General features: G+C 30.9%; 1 protein-coding gene across 2 annotated transcripts in view; it reads left to right on the forward strand.

Annotated features, from left to right (window-relative positions):
- Positions 1 to 19,851, forward strand: part of LOC129799437 (protein TANC2) — a 25,811-nt gene continuing 5,960 nt past the window's right edge. The window contains exons 1-4 of one of the 2 annotated variants that reach the window (XM_055843295.1): positions 1 to 1,497; positions 13,663 to 13,884; positions 13,971 to 14,101; positions 19,159 to 19,369. In XM_055843295.1, coding sequence (XP_055699270.1) covers positions 1,410 to 1,497; positions 13,663 to 13,884; positions 13,971 to 14,101; positions 19,159 to 19,369 — 652 coding nt within the window. In that variant the 5' untranslated portion in view covers positions 1 to 1,409. The remainder of the gene's footprint in view (positions 1,498 to 13,662; positions 13,885 to 13,970; positions 14,102 to 19,158; positions 19,370 to 19,851) is intronic. The other variant, XM_055843293.1, reaches the window with a different exon arrangement.

Genomic DNA, 19,851 nt, shown 5'->3' on the forward strand with positions numbered 1-19,851 from the left:
GACTCCGTTTTCATATGAAGTCTTTCATTGGAGTCAGTTGAGTTGTGACCACGAACCGGTCCGGATGTATCAATTACGGACTCTTTGTACATAATTCAAAAGATCTTAATATTTTACACATTCTTTTTTTCATCGTGAAAACCAGACACTTGTTATGTGAATAGTGAGCTTGAAATGTATAAATATACAGAACTTTCATAGTTTATACATTTTAGTTGAAAAAATATCAAGGCAATATTGATGAGCTGACGAAGAACTTATCATTTCATGGAGTCATGATTTTTGTGTTATTCTGTTAAAAAATGCGATAAGGGAATTATAACATAAAATAGATTGATTAATTTGTATATTGGAATTGTGTGTAATTGATATCAAAGTTTTTGTTAAGACTTGGATGCGATGTGTTTATACAAAAGTAGGAAGTGTCTTATCAATTTAATTTAATTGAAAAGACTTCTCTCTTTGAATTGTGTGAAAAGATATAATGTTATGAGGAATCAGGCATTAATGGAGCATCACAAAAGACTAAACAAATCATGTGAGATTTGTATTATGTATAGAACGTGGATGATGATTAAGAAGAATTGTGTAATGAATATATGTAACGTGCTATTAGGTGAGATTCCTTCAAATCACACCTATTTTATACTCCTATAATTTTTAACACATTTAATACACGACAATTCTTTCTCTTGAGCAGTAATAAGAATGTGTCGTAAAAATTTCCAATGAAGTGGTATTGTAATGCTTCAAATCAATAAAATATGGTCGGTGAATGATTGAATACAGGTTTTAACTGAGCCTTGTAGAAGGGAAGTTATATTTACCTAGTGAACGTCGATATTCAGAATTGTAAGTGTGATCTTTTATAAAAGTGAGACTCTCGTGGAACTAATATATAATAAACTCCCATAATATTTTGCCGTGCAAATAGTTACATTATAGCGTGATTGATAAACGATTAGTTTTAATTTAGTTTCATATTACACTATCCTGTGAACTGTATGTCGTAATATACCTGAAGGATTTTTCTGGTATAATGTGTAGCAAAAACACTTAAAACAAGTAGAGAATATGCAAGAAGTGAAAAGAAGTAGTTCAAAATTAAGAAAATCCGAGATAATAAAATAGTGCATTATGTTGTAAATGAGTAGCATATAAAAAAATCAGAGGAAATAATGCTACTTGGGAGTGTTAAACAGTGATTCTTTACACATTTAATTGTTAGAAAATTCGTATTAAAATTGAACTTTATTTTTTACATGCCATTCGGTATAAATGCCAATTAATATTGAGCTGAGCGAGAGCAAAAGTAAGCTCTATAATTTTCCAAATGTTCAACTTGTTCTTGTGAAATACTCAAAAGCATATTGTGGTGTGGATGCTATAAGTTGGATCACGTTTAAAAGATGCCAATAACGAAAGAACAGTGCAATGAGAAGGGCAAGAAGGAGAGTCTTCTAAGGCCCTCCAGTGGCCTGAGCTACAGTGTATTAGGTAAGAAGAGTGCCCGAAACTACCTGTTCATCTCGTTTTTCATAAAATCGTTTCTCATGTCCGTGGGAAAGACATTATAATGCACTTCGTAGAAGAAGTCCAGCATAGTCAATTGGTACAAGTGTTAGTATAAGATTTGTTTGACCGTGTGAAATACGACACTTTATGTAGGACTGTTTAAGTATAAAAATAGGATAAATTTATTATAAATGTGAAATAAACGAAAATTTTTAATTCATAATATTATATCAACTTTATTAAATCGACAGTGTAAACAGTAAACTGTAAAAGTCCTTTATAATACTTATGCTACAGCTCTTCAAAACATAACAATTTCGTAGGACAAAATGGTAGGGACATTAGAATAAAAACAATTGGTTTTCCAAAAAATTTATATCGAATTTCAAAATCATCATTTCCGGTGTTAAAGTGAAATTCTAACTAACGCTTTTAACTTTGAATTAAAAAAATTCTTTAATTTTTAAATCATTGTCCTTTTATTTAAAAAAGGGTAAAACATGTCGTCTGCATGAGAATTTAGAAAGTTAATGATGTGTTTAGAAAAATTATGGAACATCATAACAACTTTCTACTAATATCATTGTATTCCAAATCAGATTATAAGTACATTTGTTATCGAAAAGATAGGAGATTTTTAAAATATTTGCAGATTTATAAGATTGATAATTATAGGAATTATACATAATATAAAAAATAATAATTAAAAATGATAAGAATTTGAAAGTTACAGGGAAAAATGTCTGTGCATGTAATTTGTAGTCAATTTTAAATTCCTTGTGCCGGTTTTAAATATTTCACTATCAGTCAGATTATTTTAAGGAGGTAATACTAAAGTACTAAATCTAAAAAAGACAATGAATCGCTTGAAAGAACAATCACTTCAGGTCTTTTAATGCCGGTAATAATAAAAAGTTTATTACTGTTTTTTTTTTTAGTAAAACAGTCAACCTGTCGCAAATGGAAATGAACCTTTTTATTTACATCACAATGTTGTTATGTTGTTATAAAATTCATTGAACAGTTCAAGTGTAGGAGTTCACTCACTTGTATACAAAAGTTTCATTATCATATTATGTTGAGAAGATGTTGGAACCATTTCCTCTCCCAGTGCAATCGACTATGACCTTTTCGTGTCAAATTTCTTCACGTTCGCATATTACTCTCACATAATAACATTTTTGAAACACAGACCTTTTATTTTTCTCGGAATTCTCTTTATGAATAGCCGTGAGAGTGTGTTTGAAATGAACTTGCCCATGATGGACTATAAAAAGGCTTCTTCACTTTTTCTCTTTCGGAATCATAAAAAGACGCTTTGTGAATATGTTCGAAAGAAAAATGGAGAACACTCCTGAGAAAGTTTACTTACAGACTGACCGTTGCATTCTCTCTTACATTTTTTATAAAATTATTTTAATGAATGATCTTCATTAAGGGTTGTGCCAAGATTTTTTTTTTGGATAAATCGTTGTATATAATCGAAATCGTCAAATTATAATCCCAATGTTTATCTTCTAGCTTCATTTGATATTAGAGCTTTATTTATTATTCACCTTATATCTATTTCTATACTATATAAAACGTATAATTTATTTTACGAGAATTGTGAGAAAGCTATTCGTATAAAGTTGTAATTTCTCACTGAATAGTTAAATCTTCCAAGCACTTTCTGCGTAATGTATGTATGTTCATATTCTTTATCACAAAAATGAAGAAATCCAATTACAGAGGCATAAAATGATTTTTTGATATTTTTCTTGATTTTTTGAGGCATTTTTTTTTAAAGAAATATAGCTTTTATATGATAATCTATTCGTACTTCGACACAGTGCTTATTCATCATACAAACGTAACTACATATTATTAGAATCAATCATCTTAATTAGTGATTTATATTTCATCCTTCTAATCGACTGCAGGTATTATTTATAGAGGAATAAGAAATTGCAAACAGTAATGAAACCATTTCACAATACAAAGAGTAATAAATTTTATGTTTGAATATATCTATACGGAGTCTCAGTCATTTTTAACAACAAATTTACATCGCTTGGGAGAAGGTGCTAAAATTATTAATAAGTCGTTACTTTAGTTGAACATTTCATTTTAATTTTGTTATTCACTTTCTGTTTCAAATTGTGTTGTTGAATGGTATTTTATTTAATATATCACAACTCTGAGGAAATATTGGCAATATAATCTATACTTGTGTTTATATAGACAAGTAATTTTACATTTCAAGAAGGAAGACACGAGGACGTGCTACTTTGAGCTTTGGGGTTAGATTGTTATAGGATTTTTTCGCATATTTCTAAAGGAAAGTGGGCTTTAACGTTATGTATTGTAGCTTTAAATACCAATTGTGGAACTACATAAAGTAATTATATGCCCCAGTTTTTTTTTTAAATATGGAAAAAAATAGTATATCAATGTAGCCCCATTGCTAAAAATTGCCCCAACTTCCATAAATTAATTCACTAAGGTTTAAAAGTAAAATATACAATATTCCTATTTTTACAACTCAAAGTATACTATATTTTTTTTGTTCCGTTGATAATGGATTTCAACAAGAAATATCTGTGAATATAATTATTACATATTTTACAATTACAAATATTTTAACTAGTTGTAATCTGAATTTTAGGAAGTGAATTCAAAGGACAATGGGCAAAACGGTTTAATCTTCGCCACGATTGAAACCCATGCCATCGAATCTATTATCAAAAGTAGCAACTTTTATTCCGGGACCAGCCCCAAAAGTATGTAGGAAAAGCACTAGAGCATAAAACTTATGCTTAAGAAATTAGTTGAAATCTTACAAAACTTTTTTTTTACATTAACATTTATGTTGTTGGTAACTAATAAAATTTCTAAAGGAGGACTTAAAGAAGAATTTCCTACCACATCCTTATTTTATTATTTTCTTGTAATTTTCTAGATTTTTATAATAAATCCTTGAATATTCTTCAAATTCATTAAAAATGATTGTGTGATTGTGCGTGTCTCCTATGCAGAAATATTCTCCTTGGTAAAATAGTTTAAGTCTCTGTAGATCGCAGGGTTCCAAAAGATACCTACCGTTATTCAAAAACTTTGAATTATAAGTTCAGAGTAAAAATATTTTATAAAAGCCATTATACTCTTAATCTTTTGTTAAAATTTTTTTGGTAACGCTACCTTTTCAACCATATAAATCTCCAATAACTCTAGCTCTTTTTGTAAAGACAATATTTCTGTGAGGCTAACATGTTGTTACACGCAATTCTTTTCATGGAATTAAAGGACATTCAAGGATACTTGAGGAAAACGGAGAGATAGAGATATGGTTTATACTAGGAAAATGTTCCTTGAGTTCTTCTTTCGAAATCGTTCTTTGGCACCAACCACTTTGATACACCGTTGTTGAGGAAAAAACGAATTTCATAAACAACAATTATATCCATTTCTTAAAACGTTGTTCACATTAACATATCTTAAAAGCTTGACTTGATGGACTCTAAAATTCTTCGGGAGATATTTATGTTTAAGATGTTTAAGGCACACCAATGACTCCGAAAATGCCGTTGGTTTTTCGTAAAACGAAAGCAAATCATTTTATTGAACTGCAATGCTCGATGGCTTTAAAATGCGATTTATTTTGTTTGTAAGGGAGCTACCAGATGGAGAAGTCAGAAGGGAAATCTAAAAATACTTATATAAAGCTTAGATGGCTCATTAACTTTGACCCGAATTTTATTAATATCGGTTAACCTTTTAAGGACGAGTACTTTTTACTGACCGAATAAAATCAACAATAAAAAAGAAACTGATAAATAAAATCAGTGAAACGTCTTACGTCTAACTTGAGAAAGTTTAACAGAGTTTGATTCTGTGTATTTTTTGCTCCTATAGATGATAAGGCCGAAAGTAACCTATAAATTCAAGTATTATTTTCTGACAATACCAATGAATGATTTTTATTCTAATGAAAAATATTATGTATGAGTATTGGACTTTCCATTCCCTAAAGGGGTTTGCTTAAAAATGGAAATATAAAAAATAAATAAAATCATTTATTATTGCGGTCATTTGAAAATTCATCAAATGTATAAATATTTATGTATAAATGTAAAAACATTTATGTAATATCGTTCGTCTTTGCCACAATCCAAATTTGCAATTAAGGAATCGCACCTCTATAAGCTGATCTAGGCTTATCACTGGTTTTTGAGCTTAAATATTTACTATAATATATAGCAAATAGTTGGAGATTTACAAAAAATATTATACATTTCTACAACCTTCTATTTCTGAATTACGTGTAAACTTTAGGCAGAAAATCTTTAGGTAATCAGGAAAAATTATTTTCCCTATGGGTCACGAGTGACCCAATCCTTCAAGGATTAAACCATTTCAGAAAAATAAATTGCCAAATTTGTGAATCTTCAAAAGGATATCGTTGGTTTGGTAATTTTTAAGTCATACCAATTTCTACAAAATGGGCCTAGTCTCAGCTCTGGCGAAGGGTTGGACCAGCTCCCATACATTTCTGCCAAATGTCCTTTGTTCAAATTATATTTATAAGAATCAAAAAGAAAAAACTTCAGATTATAAATTAGAAAGTACAAGTAAACGTAATACATATTCTTAAATGACAGTACACATAGATATTCCAAGTATGACATTGGCGCCTTTTTACAGTAGTTCCATTTTGGTAATAAAATTTAATGAACCATAAATAAATTTATGTTTTTTTTTCAATATTATAGTACTTGAAATTCTCAATACTTAATATTGTTCAAATTCTTAGATTTTGTGAATTCTAATTTCAATTTGATTTTGAAAAAAGAAAATCTAATTTCTTCAAAGTGGCAGTATATTTAGATTTTAGAATATGGTAAATAACTTTCGCCACTACAATAGACAAAAAATTAAAAGACGATTTTAAAGTTATAAAATGTAGCCGGGCTTTTGCCCTGAAAGATTCCTCATGGAGACCAAGGCTTATCGCGGCCAATTGCCCGGCAGCGACCCAGCTCTGTGCCCCATCCGAACTCTTCCAGGCCATGTTACCGACTGACTGACAGTGTCTCCTGTCAGCCAATTCCCCACACGGCGGGCAACAGAACTATATACCGCCAGTAAAAGGCCTTGCTTGGAGCGAGAGGCGGGAAATATGAATTTCCCACAAACAGGGAAGGGAATCCACCAGCCGGGCTCTATTTTGCTATCGGTGGAAAATCTCGACAACAAAAAGACTAATTTTTAAGTTCACTTTTATTTTTTTAAAAAATACATGTATAATTTGAAAATATTGTTAAAAGGTAGGACTGAGGGATGTAGTACTTATAAATTATCTTTAATTTTTGAGTTTGGTTCTTAATTTCTTATGTTGTTTATCATTGCTAGAAGAGAAAGTGACCATATTTTTGTAAGACGGAGTATGAACGGAATAAAAAGCTCTACTGTACATTTCAACTTTATAATGCTTAACTATGATTGGAATGGAAATATACTATTTAATATATATTAGGTTACATATGGTGGCTAATTGCAATATAAATACGAAATATTACAATATTACTATTAATTTTTAAAGTCATATAGATTGTGCGAACTCAAACTTCGAAATAAACTCACCTTTATTTAAAGAACTTGTTTAAAGTTTAAAGCGTAGAATCTCCAGTCACGGACTATATATTAGGTATCCATAAATATAAGGCTTCATAATATTGGTACTTACATAAATATATAAGGTGATATGTATGTATAAGGTGGCTACAAATACTATCCATATGTTAGCCTATTATATATTAGAACCATTTTCCAAGATTTAAAATTTCCATCACCTTTTCAGAACAACATTTTGTATTAAATTGTTGGTCACTAAAAGATAACTTTTAATAATGTGTTTCGAACCGTGTTGGTACACGACTTAATTGGGCGGTGTCGATTATTACCGCAGAAAGCAATTAAGCATTATGGCTACAAAGTGTATAGCGTATGTATTGTAAATATATAAGTATTTACTTCTGTAAATGCATTATGTTATTTGGGTGACATTTTACTTGAAATGCACCTATAATTAGTGGAATAATATTCAGCTTTTGAAACATAATGGAAATACTTTTTGGAAATTTTGTCTTAAAAAATATAATATATGTGTTGGTCCTCTTCAAAAATTTTAAATATCACAAAGACTATTTTCTAGAGTCGATTATTAGGATTTTTTGGGGAGTGTACGTTTGTGTGTGTCTACACTTGCGTGTTATGTGAATAAATAAAACAGATTTGTGCAATTTCTCAATGGAGGCTGTTTTTATTAAAACCGAAGCCAGTTCCACCTACTTATTTAATGTCTACCTACTTAAAGTTTATACCTGATTTTCGTTGAACTCATAAAATATAGGCATATGGAGTCGTGTTGTCTACTCATAGGTAAAGGCTTTATGAATCAATCTGGTGCAGATAGTGGACATGTAGGTTGTAGGTAGTTTTTGAAGAAATATTTATATGAAAGAGTAGCTGATTTATAAAGCAGCTAAAGAGCTATTCTACCGATAAAATTGAAGTCTGAAATATTATAAAGTAAAATTGTAAAATGATTTTGCTTAAAATAAATAATTTTTTTCACTTTATTTCTATTGTAATATTCATATTTGATTCATATTTGCGATGTTAATTTGAAATCAACATTTACATTATGTATCTTGTCACTGAGGTTAATTTTAATTTATGTTTACCTTATAATTTATCAAATGTTAGTTCATGAAATGTTAAATGCCACTGAAGCATAAATTTAACGGCTTTAATTAAGGATTGTGTCTGCTCGGATCAATAAAGTGTTTTCTTTATGAGAAAGGTTTTATATAAATTTTTTTTACAATTCTTCCGTATTATTAATATTATTTTAGATATCCCCCATAGAAATATACTATTTCGTGATTAATATTACTCCTTGAATTTTATGATTGTCTTTGAAATTGGAATTCCATTATGACATAATTAAAATTAATTGTGCAAGAAAATATTGTATTGACGATTTTGAGTATTTGCGAAATTTGAGACTTATAATTAACTATTTTTTTTCAATAAGTTTTGTTGACATTTCTATTTTGTGAATTTCCCTCAATTTTTAATGTGTGCTTCAAATTCTAATTAATAGATAGATTAACTGCTAAATTTTTATGTAATTTCAATTTAAATAGAAAGATTCTAGTTATATTTCGCAAAATATGATTTCACTGAATTATGCGGTGATGTAGAAATATTTCAATATCTGAAATTCATATAAATTTTTACGAATAATTATATTGGATGAGAAAGGCCAGTGACTAATTGTTAAGTCCGTTTTAGAAACATATGATAAATATTTGTTGGTTTAAGTGTATCAAATTTCAAAATTACCATTTCAAATTTCCCTCATAGATTATAACCATTGGTTTTTTCTTTACTATAGACTTCAAACTACAATTTGTAAAAAAAAAAGCATATTTGTGGTAGACGATTTGCGACACTCAAATTTGTGAAACTGATTAAATTGGCGTTTCTATCTTTTTTTATGTGAAGAAAAAAACCTACAAATCTTCAGACAGACTAGTATAATAACCAAATATAAGATAATTTCACAAAACTCAATAAACGCACAAAAGGGAAAGATCTGTGATAATGAAACAATAAAAATTTCTTAGGATTCGTATACTTTGTATGAGCGACGTATATATGTACATGCGTATATATGAGAAATATGTATCTTAAGAATAAGATGCACATGAACCAGTAACAGTACGATTCACCATAAATAACACAAGAGTGAAATGTGCTGTATGATTTATTTCTAGTATATATTATTGTTGTAATTTTCCACCTCTCATGCAGCTATGTATTTTAGTTTACCTGTTGTATTTATAAGAGTTATATATATAGTAAGGTACGTTAAAAACAAGTCCCTAGTGGCTCGAATAATTGTGTTCTACTATAGGTGTATAGCAAAAGGTTGTGGAAGGCCTAATGTCTAAGCTGCAAAAGTCAATGGACTTTCTTGGAATTGTAGTTCACGTTGTACTGTCGCCTTTGATGCACTACCATTCCTTAAGGCAGTCATCTGTGTCTTTCCTCACCATAAGTACTACCGTTTTGCTGTTTTATTTGTCTTTTAGCTTTTTATTTAACACGGTTCCGGTAATTGTTAGGTAAATGCGTTTATTCAAGATCATGATGATACCGTAAGTTGGACTTTCTTATTTATTCACACGTTCCTACTAAATGAATGTGAGATTATTCCACAATATTCTTATCCCACACACTTTTCTTTCTCTGTCAATTAAATATAAAAGTGAAGTTTTCGAGTTTGAAAGAATTCGAGAGAAAAATATTACTTTTACTATTGATTTTTATTTGTTATAATACCATCTCTTTCAGAGTTTAGTATAAATATAAAACATAACAGTTAGTAATACTATTTCAATTGTTTTAATAGAAAACAAAATAAAAGAGAAAATTATGTATACAAAAAATATTGTTTCTTTTGAATATTTAATTATCTCGAAGCAATTTTAAGATGGGATATATAGGGGATTCTTCCATTTTCTATGAGTTAACTAAGAGTTCATTATTCACTTTCCCAATTTTTTTTTGCTATACTGACAAATATTGACAAAATTGTTAGTAAAAGAGTATAACGAGTATAACATTGAGGATAATTCAATGAGAAAGTGTGATTGCACAACTTTGTCGCTTCTCCTTCATGAATGAATTTTATAAGGAAACACAATTGGCGTACTCTTTGTAAATTAATGTGAAATTCACTAAATATGACATCATGGCATTCATATCGATGAAGTCATATTAACTCAAGATGATGATTACATACCATATAAAACGTGAAATAAATTTCATTCACTAATTTCACTAAAGACGATATCGCGGTATCAGTGTTTCCAGGAAATATTGTAAGATCTAAAACAACAATAGATTAAATTCTATGTGTGTATATGCCACATAGTCGAAATTGATTTGCTATTTAAGATTTGGGATTTATAATACGATAGATGAATAATTTATTAAAACACTTTTTGATTTATATATTTTTCAGTTAACTTTTTTCAAATTGTTCGTTGCTGGCGAGTATTTTTTTATAAATTGCGTATTTTATGCGAGTAATGGATTTTCTATTTATATACTATTTTTGAATGTTGGCTGTGGAGTAAAATAATAGGCTAAAAAGAAAAATGATAAGATAAAAGTGGAGGCGCCGCTCTATGGCACCAGTTGAAGAACATTGAATGTCTACTGATAAGATTACTTATTAACTTTACATGTTTTTATGGTGTGAAAGCAAAAAATGAGCAAATATCTGAAAATTAAGTGAATGACACAATTTCTGAAATATTTTTGCTTTTGTGATTTTTTTTAATTGCTTCCATGATAAACTAGATTTGTATCACAATAAATAACTCTATAAACAATATTAAATTATACTAAAATTTTGTGTAGTAAAAAAAAATTTATAACAGAGCCAATTACCGCTTTCTTTAGTTAGACCTTGAGTTTATAAAAACTTTCATATCGACTATTCATGTTGTACATGTTGATTGACAATACAAATTGTCTGATAAAACGTTTAACAATAAAGTATAGCATTAAGTGGTAATTATTAATTTAATTTGTCTAAAGAGATGAATTGTGTAGAAATAGGTCTCAAAATCTTTGTATTTTTTTGTTTGATAATGCATGTGGGTAGAAAGATATTCTTATATACATGATATAATATGTAACTCCAACAGGTAGTTTTTCAATCATTATTTATCATAGGGATTAAGAAAAGATTTTAATGCAAGTCATAAAACGCCCACTTATCCACATATTGTATATAAATATAATTTGCAATAAATTACACATTTTTCATGATTCCTTGCATTACGTACAAGTTAGTAGCTATTACATACTAGTAGCCATAGTTTCCATGTATGCAGACAAATTGAATGCAATTTTTAATGTGGGTTTTCAAATTATTATAAAATCTAGAGATACTTACTTCATTCAATAAATCTGCCTATTAGGTGAGATTCTTAATAATCTCACCTACTATAATCCTAACAAAATTTCATGTCGTCCGATCGAGCTCAAACTTGGCCAAAATGTGTTTCATCACTTCCTGATCACGAATATATATGTGGCTAATTTACGTTCCCGGCCGGCCGGCAGGCCGCTCTTTGGAGCTTAATAGCTCCTAAACTAAAAGAAATATCGACTTGCGGTTTTCGGCAAAGATTATATATCGGGTGAAAATTGCAACTTGGCGCATTGACCCCCCACCCCCCACCCCTCCTTCCGCCATTTTGAAGACCCCCCATTTTTTGTTTTCTCAATGGCTCCGCCCCTATGGCAGCGATCAGGCTCAAATTTTAGTATGTTATAGCTGGGTCTTAGGGCTTTCCATCAATACCAAACTTAATGTCCCCCGACCCCCCTGACCCGAGCTATAAGGGTCCAAAATAAAATTCTTAAAATGGCCATAACTCCGGTTTTTATTGTCAGAATTTAAAAAGTGAGGGCTTTTTGGAAAGCTCTCATGAAATGCCACTTCCCCTTTTAACATCACAAGTTCATAAAACCACCGCTAGGGGCGCTATTTTTAAAAAGAAGATTTTTCAATTTTCTAAATTAACTAACTCAAAAATTCCATTGTGCATCGGGCTGAAATTTTAGTATGTTGTAGCCCTTGATTATACCTATCAAATAAAAAAAATACTTAAGTCGATCCATAACCCCTGACCCCAGCTATAAAGGGGTCAAAGTTCGAACATTGACCGGCCTCTATCTCCGGTTCTAATTAACATAGCGACCTAAATTTTACCTTTCCATTTGTCGGACCTTTTCTTTCTCGGAATTTGCATGCATTCCGAGTTAGCTCACATTAAGAATCTCACCTACATAAGCCGGTTAGGATTATCTGTCCCTTTTAAATAGAATTTTGTCATGAAATAAAATAATGTATCAATTAAGTCTCTATCAAAAAAGGACAATATTTTTTTTTAGGAAAAATAGGTTTTACTACATGCAGTTATTCCTAAAAAAAAGCGAATTGTAATTAAAAATAATCCCTGGAAGTCCGATTAAATCATAAACATTTTTAAATTGCATTATTTTTATTTTTGATTTATAATTTTGTCATAAGTTTGAATAATTTTATATGAACAAAAAAAATATCGATTGCCTTATTTAAACAGGTTTTACTTTTGGTTTCAAGTATAGTTAGGAAATCTCATTAATTAAGTATACCAATAGAATCCTTTTATTTCTTCAATTATTTCATTCTTTTTAAACGGCATATACTGACGCATCTGAAATTGTAGCTTATGTACAAAATTCACAATAAAATTATAGATTCTATAACATAATAAGAATTTATAAGAAGCTTATCACACATTTTTTTCAACTGTATCTTAGTAAGAAGAAAAGCCGAGTCATTGAGATATGCAGTAGTAAAAGAATGTTTGAATGACTTTAAAGCTATTGAAGCGTAAATTTTCAATTTCAAATGTGTTTGCTTTTAAGGGTTGGGCTGAGGATTTGTCGTTTCTCTTCCTATTTTGCAAATTGCGTGTTTGAACAATTAATTGAACTGATTGAACATCAAACGGCATTTATGCAAATTTAACATCATTTCATTTAGTAAAATCCATATAAGTTTTTTTTTCTAACTTTCGACTTTATTTGTGTAAACTTTGTCTACTCAAACTTTATGCGATGCGATATTCAAAATTTGAAGGTCATGTGGATGAGGAAGTGTGAATATTAAATTAGGAATAGGAAAAAAAATCTCAATAGAAAGTAGAGAAATTCAAATATTCTCTTTTATCGTGCGATTCAATTAAATGTTGATCTAAACGCTAAACTTGCAGATTCTGAAGATAGGGTAAAAATGCGTTTTAGAAATTCAATTATAAAATTATAAAACACTTTTGATGTTCTTTTAATTAATTGAATAGTAATTAAGAAAGTTTACTCCCATATTGATTAACCCATTTAATATGTGTCTTCGATTCCAAATAGAAATTTACCATTAATCATTCTTGATAGCGATATTAAATGTGGATGCAGGAGTTTGTTTGTTTATGGTGCGAGTAAATAAAAGAAAACCATGTAATGTTGTCTTTTCAGATTTACAATCAATTCGAAGATTGCTAGAAAGTGAGACGACCAGCAGCGATGGTGATACATGTCCAAGTTGTCAAATGCCATTTGACAAAGGTAAAAAGCGGAAATTAATTGATACCTGTGGACATGAGCGTTGCTACTCATGCATGTTCAAAAATGAACAGTGTCCTACTTGTAACTCTGGACAGAAGTCGTTTCAATCCACAAACACATCTGGCAATAATGGTAAGTACGATTGGTACGCTAATACTTTTTTGTGGAATGTTTTGATATCTAGCAATTAATTATTTAAATTTCAACCTTCAAAACAGGTAAATTATCAGCTAATGGTGGTTGCCATATTCAGGAAAGTGATTTGCAAACATCTTCAGGGTCAAGTGTTGCACAAAGAAGCAGTGAGTTGATCAAGTCGAGATTCAGTTCTGTCTCGCAATTGCTGCAGGTAATTTCACTTATACGACATTTAATTGTTTGTAGTATATTTTCGACACGGCATTTCTACTAATTTGGCACGTATCTTCGTGTATACTATTAATCTTCGTGTTCATTAATATAAAAAACACCAGTTTAAAGCACTTGCCAGAAATGTTCCTTTACTTTACGTCTATGGTGAACTACTGAATATACAGCAACATCGTTAAGAAAGAGAGAACATGCAATAAAATAGAAAACACTTTACGATACGGATGAATATTTGAATGAATATTTTTTAGTATTAGTATGGGTATAGGTAAAGGGGTCCCCACCTCTTTAACAATTGTACCGCTTAGATTACCTAAAGGTTTGAGCATCCGCGGAGTAAAAATTTGGTGACTCTTCTTTGCCAATTGGATAAAATACTCCAGAATTCAATATCTGAATTTGTTTAGCTCTTTCGTCTCTTTTGGGACTCTGAGTACCCAAAGCAGCATATGAATGTTCTGTGAAAAACATTGTTTTTTAATTATTCAGAACTGATAAAAATCCGATTCTTGTGGATGATTACATACTATAAGGATGTCCAAATGTAAGATTTTTTTTGTAGGACCTCAATTAATACCTGAGCTTAAATATTAGGTGAGATTCTTAATAATCTAACCTACTATAATCCTAACAAAATTTCATGTCGTCCGATCGAGCTCAAACTTGGCCAAAATGTGTTTCAGCACTTCCTGATCACGAATATATATGTGGCTAATGTACGGTCCCGGCCGGCCGGCCGGCCGCTCTTTGGAGCTTAATAGCTCCTAAATTAAAAGAGATATCGACTTGCGGTTTTCGGCAAATATTATATATCGGGTGAAAATTGTAACTTGGTGCATTGACCCCCCACCCCCCACCCCTCCTTCCGCCATTTTGAAGACCCCCCATTTTTTGTTTTCTCAATAGCTCCGCCCCTATGGCATCGATCGGGCTCAAATTTTAGTACATTATAGCTGGGCCTTAGGGCTTTCCATCAATACCAAACTTAAGGTTCCCCGACCCCCCTGACCCTAGCTATAAGGGTCCAGAAAAAATTTCTTAAAATGGCCATAACTTCAGTTCTAATTGTCAGATTTTAAAAACTGAGGGCTTTTTGGAAAGCTCTCATGAAATGCCACTTCCCCTTCTAACATCACAAGTTCATAAAATCACCGCTAGGGGCGCTATTTTTAAAAAAAGATTTTTCTAAAAGAGTTATTTTCTAAATAAAATAACTCAAAAATTCCATTGTGCATCGGGCTGAAATTTTGGTATGTTGTAGCCGTTGATTATACCTATGAAACAAAAAAATACTTAAGTCGATCCATAACCCCTGAACCCAGCTATAAGGGGTCAAAGTTCGAACATTGACCGGCCTCTATCTCCGGTTCTAATTAACATAGCGACCTAAATTTTACCTTTTTAGTTTCGTCTCGATGAGCACTTTCAGATGGAAGTTCAAAAAGTCACCACAGGTGGCGCTGTGATAGCGTCAAAATTCATCGAAATTCAAACTCATCTTTCTCAAAAATTCCTTTGTGCAAGTTAATGAAATTTTAGTATGTTGTAGTACAGTCTAGGACGTTTCCCAAATGGTGCAATTGTGCGCTGTGGTTAAAACAAAACCGGAGATATGAGGGGTCAAAGTTCACGAAATTCAAAAAATCATATCTCCGGTTCTATGTGACCGATTTTGATGAATGAGGGCTTAAACGAAAGATCTCACCAAATGCTACAACTTTCTAGAACATTTGAACTTCGTGGGACCAACACCAGGGGCGCCACAGTCGAAAAACCATTTTCAATATCACATAACCTCAATTATCTCGACTGTCGCTGAACCGATTTTGATGATTACTTCAACATAATTGTAGAGGACATTTGTCTCTACATTTCGTCCATACATCATTTTTCGATCAGATAATGCAATCTGTCCGATTTTGCCGTTTAAGTGTGAAAAAATTGATTTTTCCCATGATAACGCTTTGAAATCACTCAGATGCCAATTTGACTGCCTCTACTCCACCAAGACACTTAAAATAGGGTTTTAAATGGAAAGTCCCACAAAATACAACAATTCTTTGATATAGTTGAAGTTCAACAAATGACTACTTGGGACACTCTGGATGAAAAAACGAGTTAAGAAACAAAAAAACTCGATTATCTTGGCTTCTGAGTAATCGATGAGATCATGTTCTATAGGAAAATTATAGAGTACATTCTGGTCTACATTTCACCCATATATCACTTTTCTGTCAGTTCATCCAAATCCTTGATATTTTGGTTTAAATACAAAATTTGTATAATTTCACGAATTTGATTCAAGATAACTATGAATGGCGTCTCCCAACTTCAGCTCTAAATCGAATTTGCATGCACTCCGAGTTAGCTCACGTTAAGAATCTCACCTACATAAGCCGGTTAGGATTATCTGTCCCTTTATATAATATGATACAGTAACTACGATTTTTATATTTAAATTGTTTATATAAGATAGGCTGTTTTGTATGAGGATGGATTATTGTGGAACACATTGAGTTCACTACCTTTATGATAAGCAATCTAAATAAAATTTCAGTTCTACTATGTATAAAACAATTGGTTCGAAATATTTTATAATTAAGAAATTTAATAATATGTCAAGATTCCCAAATTTTAATTTTTTTAAATTTCAATTCCATTAAACACCTTTGAAGATATATTACCTTTATAATTATTTATATATAACATGTGAATGCATAGGTATATTAGTAATTTCGATATTTAAATTTCGCGTCTCTCATTCTGTGCAATTATTTCTTGTATTGTATATATATATAAAATTTCGCAAAGAATTTTTAAATGAAGACTTATAGAAAGGGAAAAAGTTTTTTTAAGCGGGAAGGCAAAACGTGGAACAAAGGATGAATTATATTTGTAGTGTTGCTTGAGGTGGTCTCTTCTTTGCAAAATAATATATATATATATATATTATGTACCTGTGTGCATATAAAATTCTCGAGTGAGCGAATATAAACTGCTATGTTATCTTTTCTACCATACCGATGAATACATGGAGGAAATGTGTGGTTGTTTTGACGCAAAACGGGTTAGTTTTCTTCTGCCCATCTTCTTATTCTTTATGTCTTGTATGGGATGACTCATCAACGGTCTGAGAACAAGTTTCTTCACGATTATTGGAGCTCAAAGATTAAGGATTGCTACAATTCCAAGTAAAACCTTTTATGTTCTCTCTACATATGCTTCGGTGTAGCATGTTTAGGGCAAAAGAGAGAACAGTGTAAAAAGAAAATCCATCACTCAAAGTTTTATAACTACCTACCTGTTCTATATTGAGAATGCACTTTTATGTCCGAGTTGTCTCAAGCTTCCAATATAAACTTTAATTAAGTTTAAAATATCCATTTGATTATCATTTTTTTTAAGTTTTAACGCATTTCTTTTGGTGTGCATGAACTTTTTGTACGCAACATCAACATATAATTGGTTTCTCCGTTTTCTTTAATAACATCTTACCACTTAAATAAAGACACATGGTTGCAATATATATAAATGCACTTTTTTTAGTCATTCGAAATCATATTAATTGATTTTTTTTTAAAAGGTGATTTTTTTTTAAATTGTTATTCGTTTTTAATTATTTGTATGCCACCGCGTAACTTTTCTTATACTTAGAGTGACTCTGTCGATAAATACTTCCTAATAGTAATTGTTTCACATTCAAATTACACCCATTAAAGATTCAATCAGCATTAAAAAAAATTAACTTCCTGACCATATTTGTGATTTTTGTCTTACTATTTGGTAGTTTGTTTCATTAGAAATTTAACTTCAATTAAAATGCCTTTTATAAACCTAATGTAGAATTTCAGATATTTAACTTTTAGCAAAACATATTTAGCTGTTCGAGTTTACTCTTTGGTTAGCCTTAGTTGGATTATAAACTGTTTTAAGATGTGTGGTTTTTTTTATCTGGAATGTAGATTCTTTTGCAGTTTCTTTTATTCAGATAGTGATCCACAATATTAACGTTCTTGAAATTCTTGAAGAGAGAACAAAAAGATCACAAGCTTTTTATAGGTCTCTCGGGAATATTTCGTGAGAAAAACAATTTAAAATTATTTGCAGAATTATTGAACCACTTCAGAGTGCTTCATCAAAATGGCTGTTGGAAGAAAGGATAGAAAAAATTTCTAAAATATTTTATTAAAAACGTATCATCGACATGAATTTGCAATAGTTGCTCGGAAATAATATAGCCAATCTCGCTAAAGTAGCTCTGTTTGTAAAATTTCTTTGGTAAGCAATGTTGACGTCTTGTAGTGTATCTTAAAAAAAAATCTCTATTTTTCTCTTCTCTCCTTTCTGGTTTAATTAGTATTTCAAAAGTTGTGAATTTAAGAATTTTTCATTTTTCTATGAGAATATTAGAGGAAAACAACTTTGAAAAATTCAGTTTAATTTAAAATGAAGAAAATCAGAAGGGAAGGCCTCCAGGTTTCGCACATATTCTAGCTTAGAACACTTCTAATTTTTCCCATATTCTTTTAATGTATCTGACTTATCTATGGCAATATATTTTACTTAGCTAATCATAAGTTACACATTTTCTAAAAAATAGATCAGATTCGTTAAAGGGACATAAAAAAAAGGTTTGCGAAGCCTGAAAGCCTTCCCTTACAAAGGTGGTGAGACAATTCTCATCCTAAATTATTAGAGTTCTGCAATATTTGCTACACTACCAGAAATTGTGGTATGGATAATTTGTAGATAATTTGTGACTAATGTTATCGACGACTTCATTAAAAGCTATTTTAAGTTAATTTAGACTACCTTTAGGTTTTCTCCATGATGCAATACTGTAAATTTCTCGATGGTATCCTATTGAGTTTTCTTTAGTAAAATTTGTAAAATTATTGCTCTTTGAATTTAATGCAAAACAAACTTTTCAGTATTTTGTTGTATTGTTCACTTAGTTGTTAATATTTTTTTTATAATCTTATCAATATTTAAATATTTACTGAATTCTTCTATCTAATTTCGTTTTCAACCTCGCAGATTAACCGAAAAGACTCCAAGCAAGAAAACATGAAACATATAAATCATGCGGCTCTCAAGAAGTCTGAAGATCTAACAGCTCGCCTTTGTGCCACTCCTCCGCAGAATCGTAGGAAGATATTTAACACGAAAAATCTTCGTAGTCCTTTTGGTAGTCACCGTCGAACAGCATCGACTACGGGAACAATTGAGAATGCATGCAATAGATCAGGTAGGATAACCCGTATTATATTCATAGTTTTCATTATAATGCAAATATGTATCCATTTGCTTCGTGAGTGAGAGAGAAACAAAGTGTAAAAATGTTGAATGTAAAATGAAGGTTCATCGTCACTCTGCACGTCGACTCAGTCAGATTCTGTGGTCACGATGAGGCATTGCAAGCAGACCTGCAAAAATGTTGTTAAATCTCATAGTCGATTGAGCTCTTCAGGCTCTGTATCCTCCTCTTATGCTGGCCATTTGTCGTCACTTGTCTCAGGTATTGGTAAGATTAAGTCGCTGTGGACCGCTCAGGCTTCATCGGACAACATTGGGCTCAATCAATTGGCAGGCATGGACCTCTTATTTTCTCATTTTTCACACGAGTGTTTTATCTACTCCCTTTTCCTTTTCTCTGATGTATATAGTATGATTTTAACATTTTTTCTCTACTCTCTTTGTCATACTTCGTCCATGTGAGTCTTGAAATTT

Source organism: Phlebotomus papatasi, chromosome 1, assembly GCF_024763615.1.
Source record: "Phlebotomus papatasi isolate M1 chromosome 1, Ppap_2.1, whole genome shotgun sequence".
In the NCBI taxonomy this organism is placed as follows: domain Eukaryota; kingdom Metazoa; phylum Arthropoda; class Insecta; order Diptera; family Psychodidae; genus Phlebotomus; species Phlebotomus papatasi.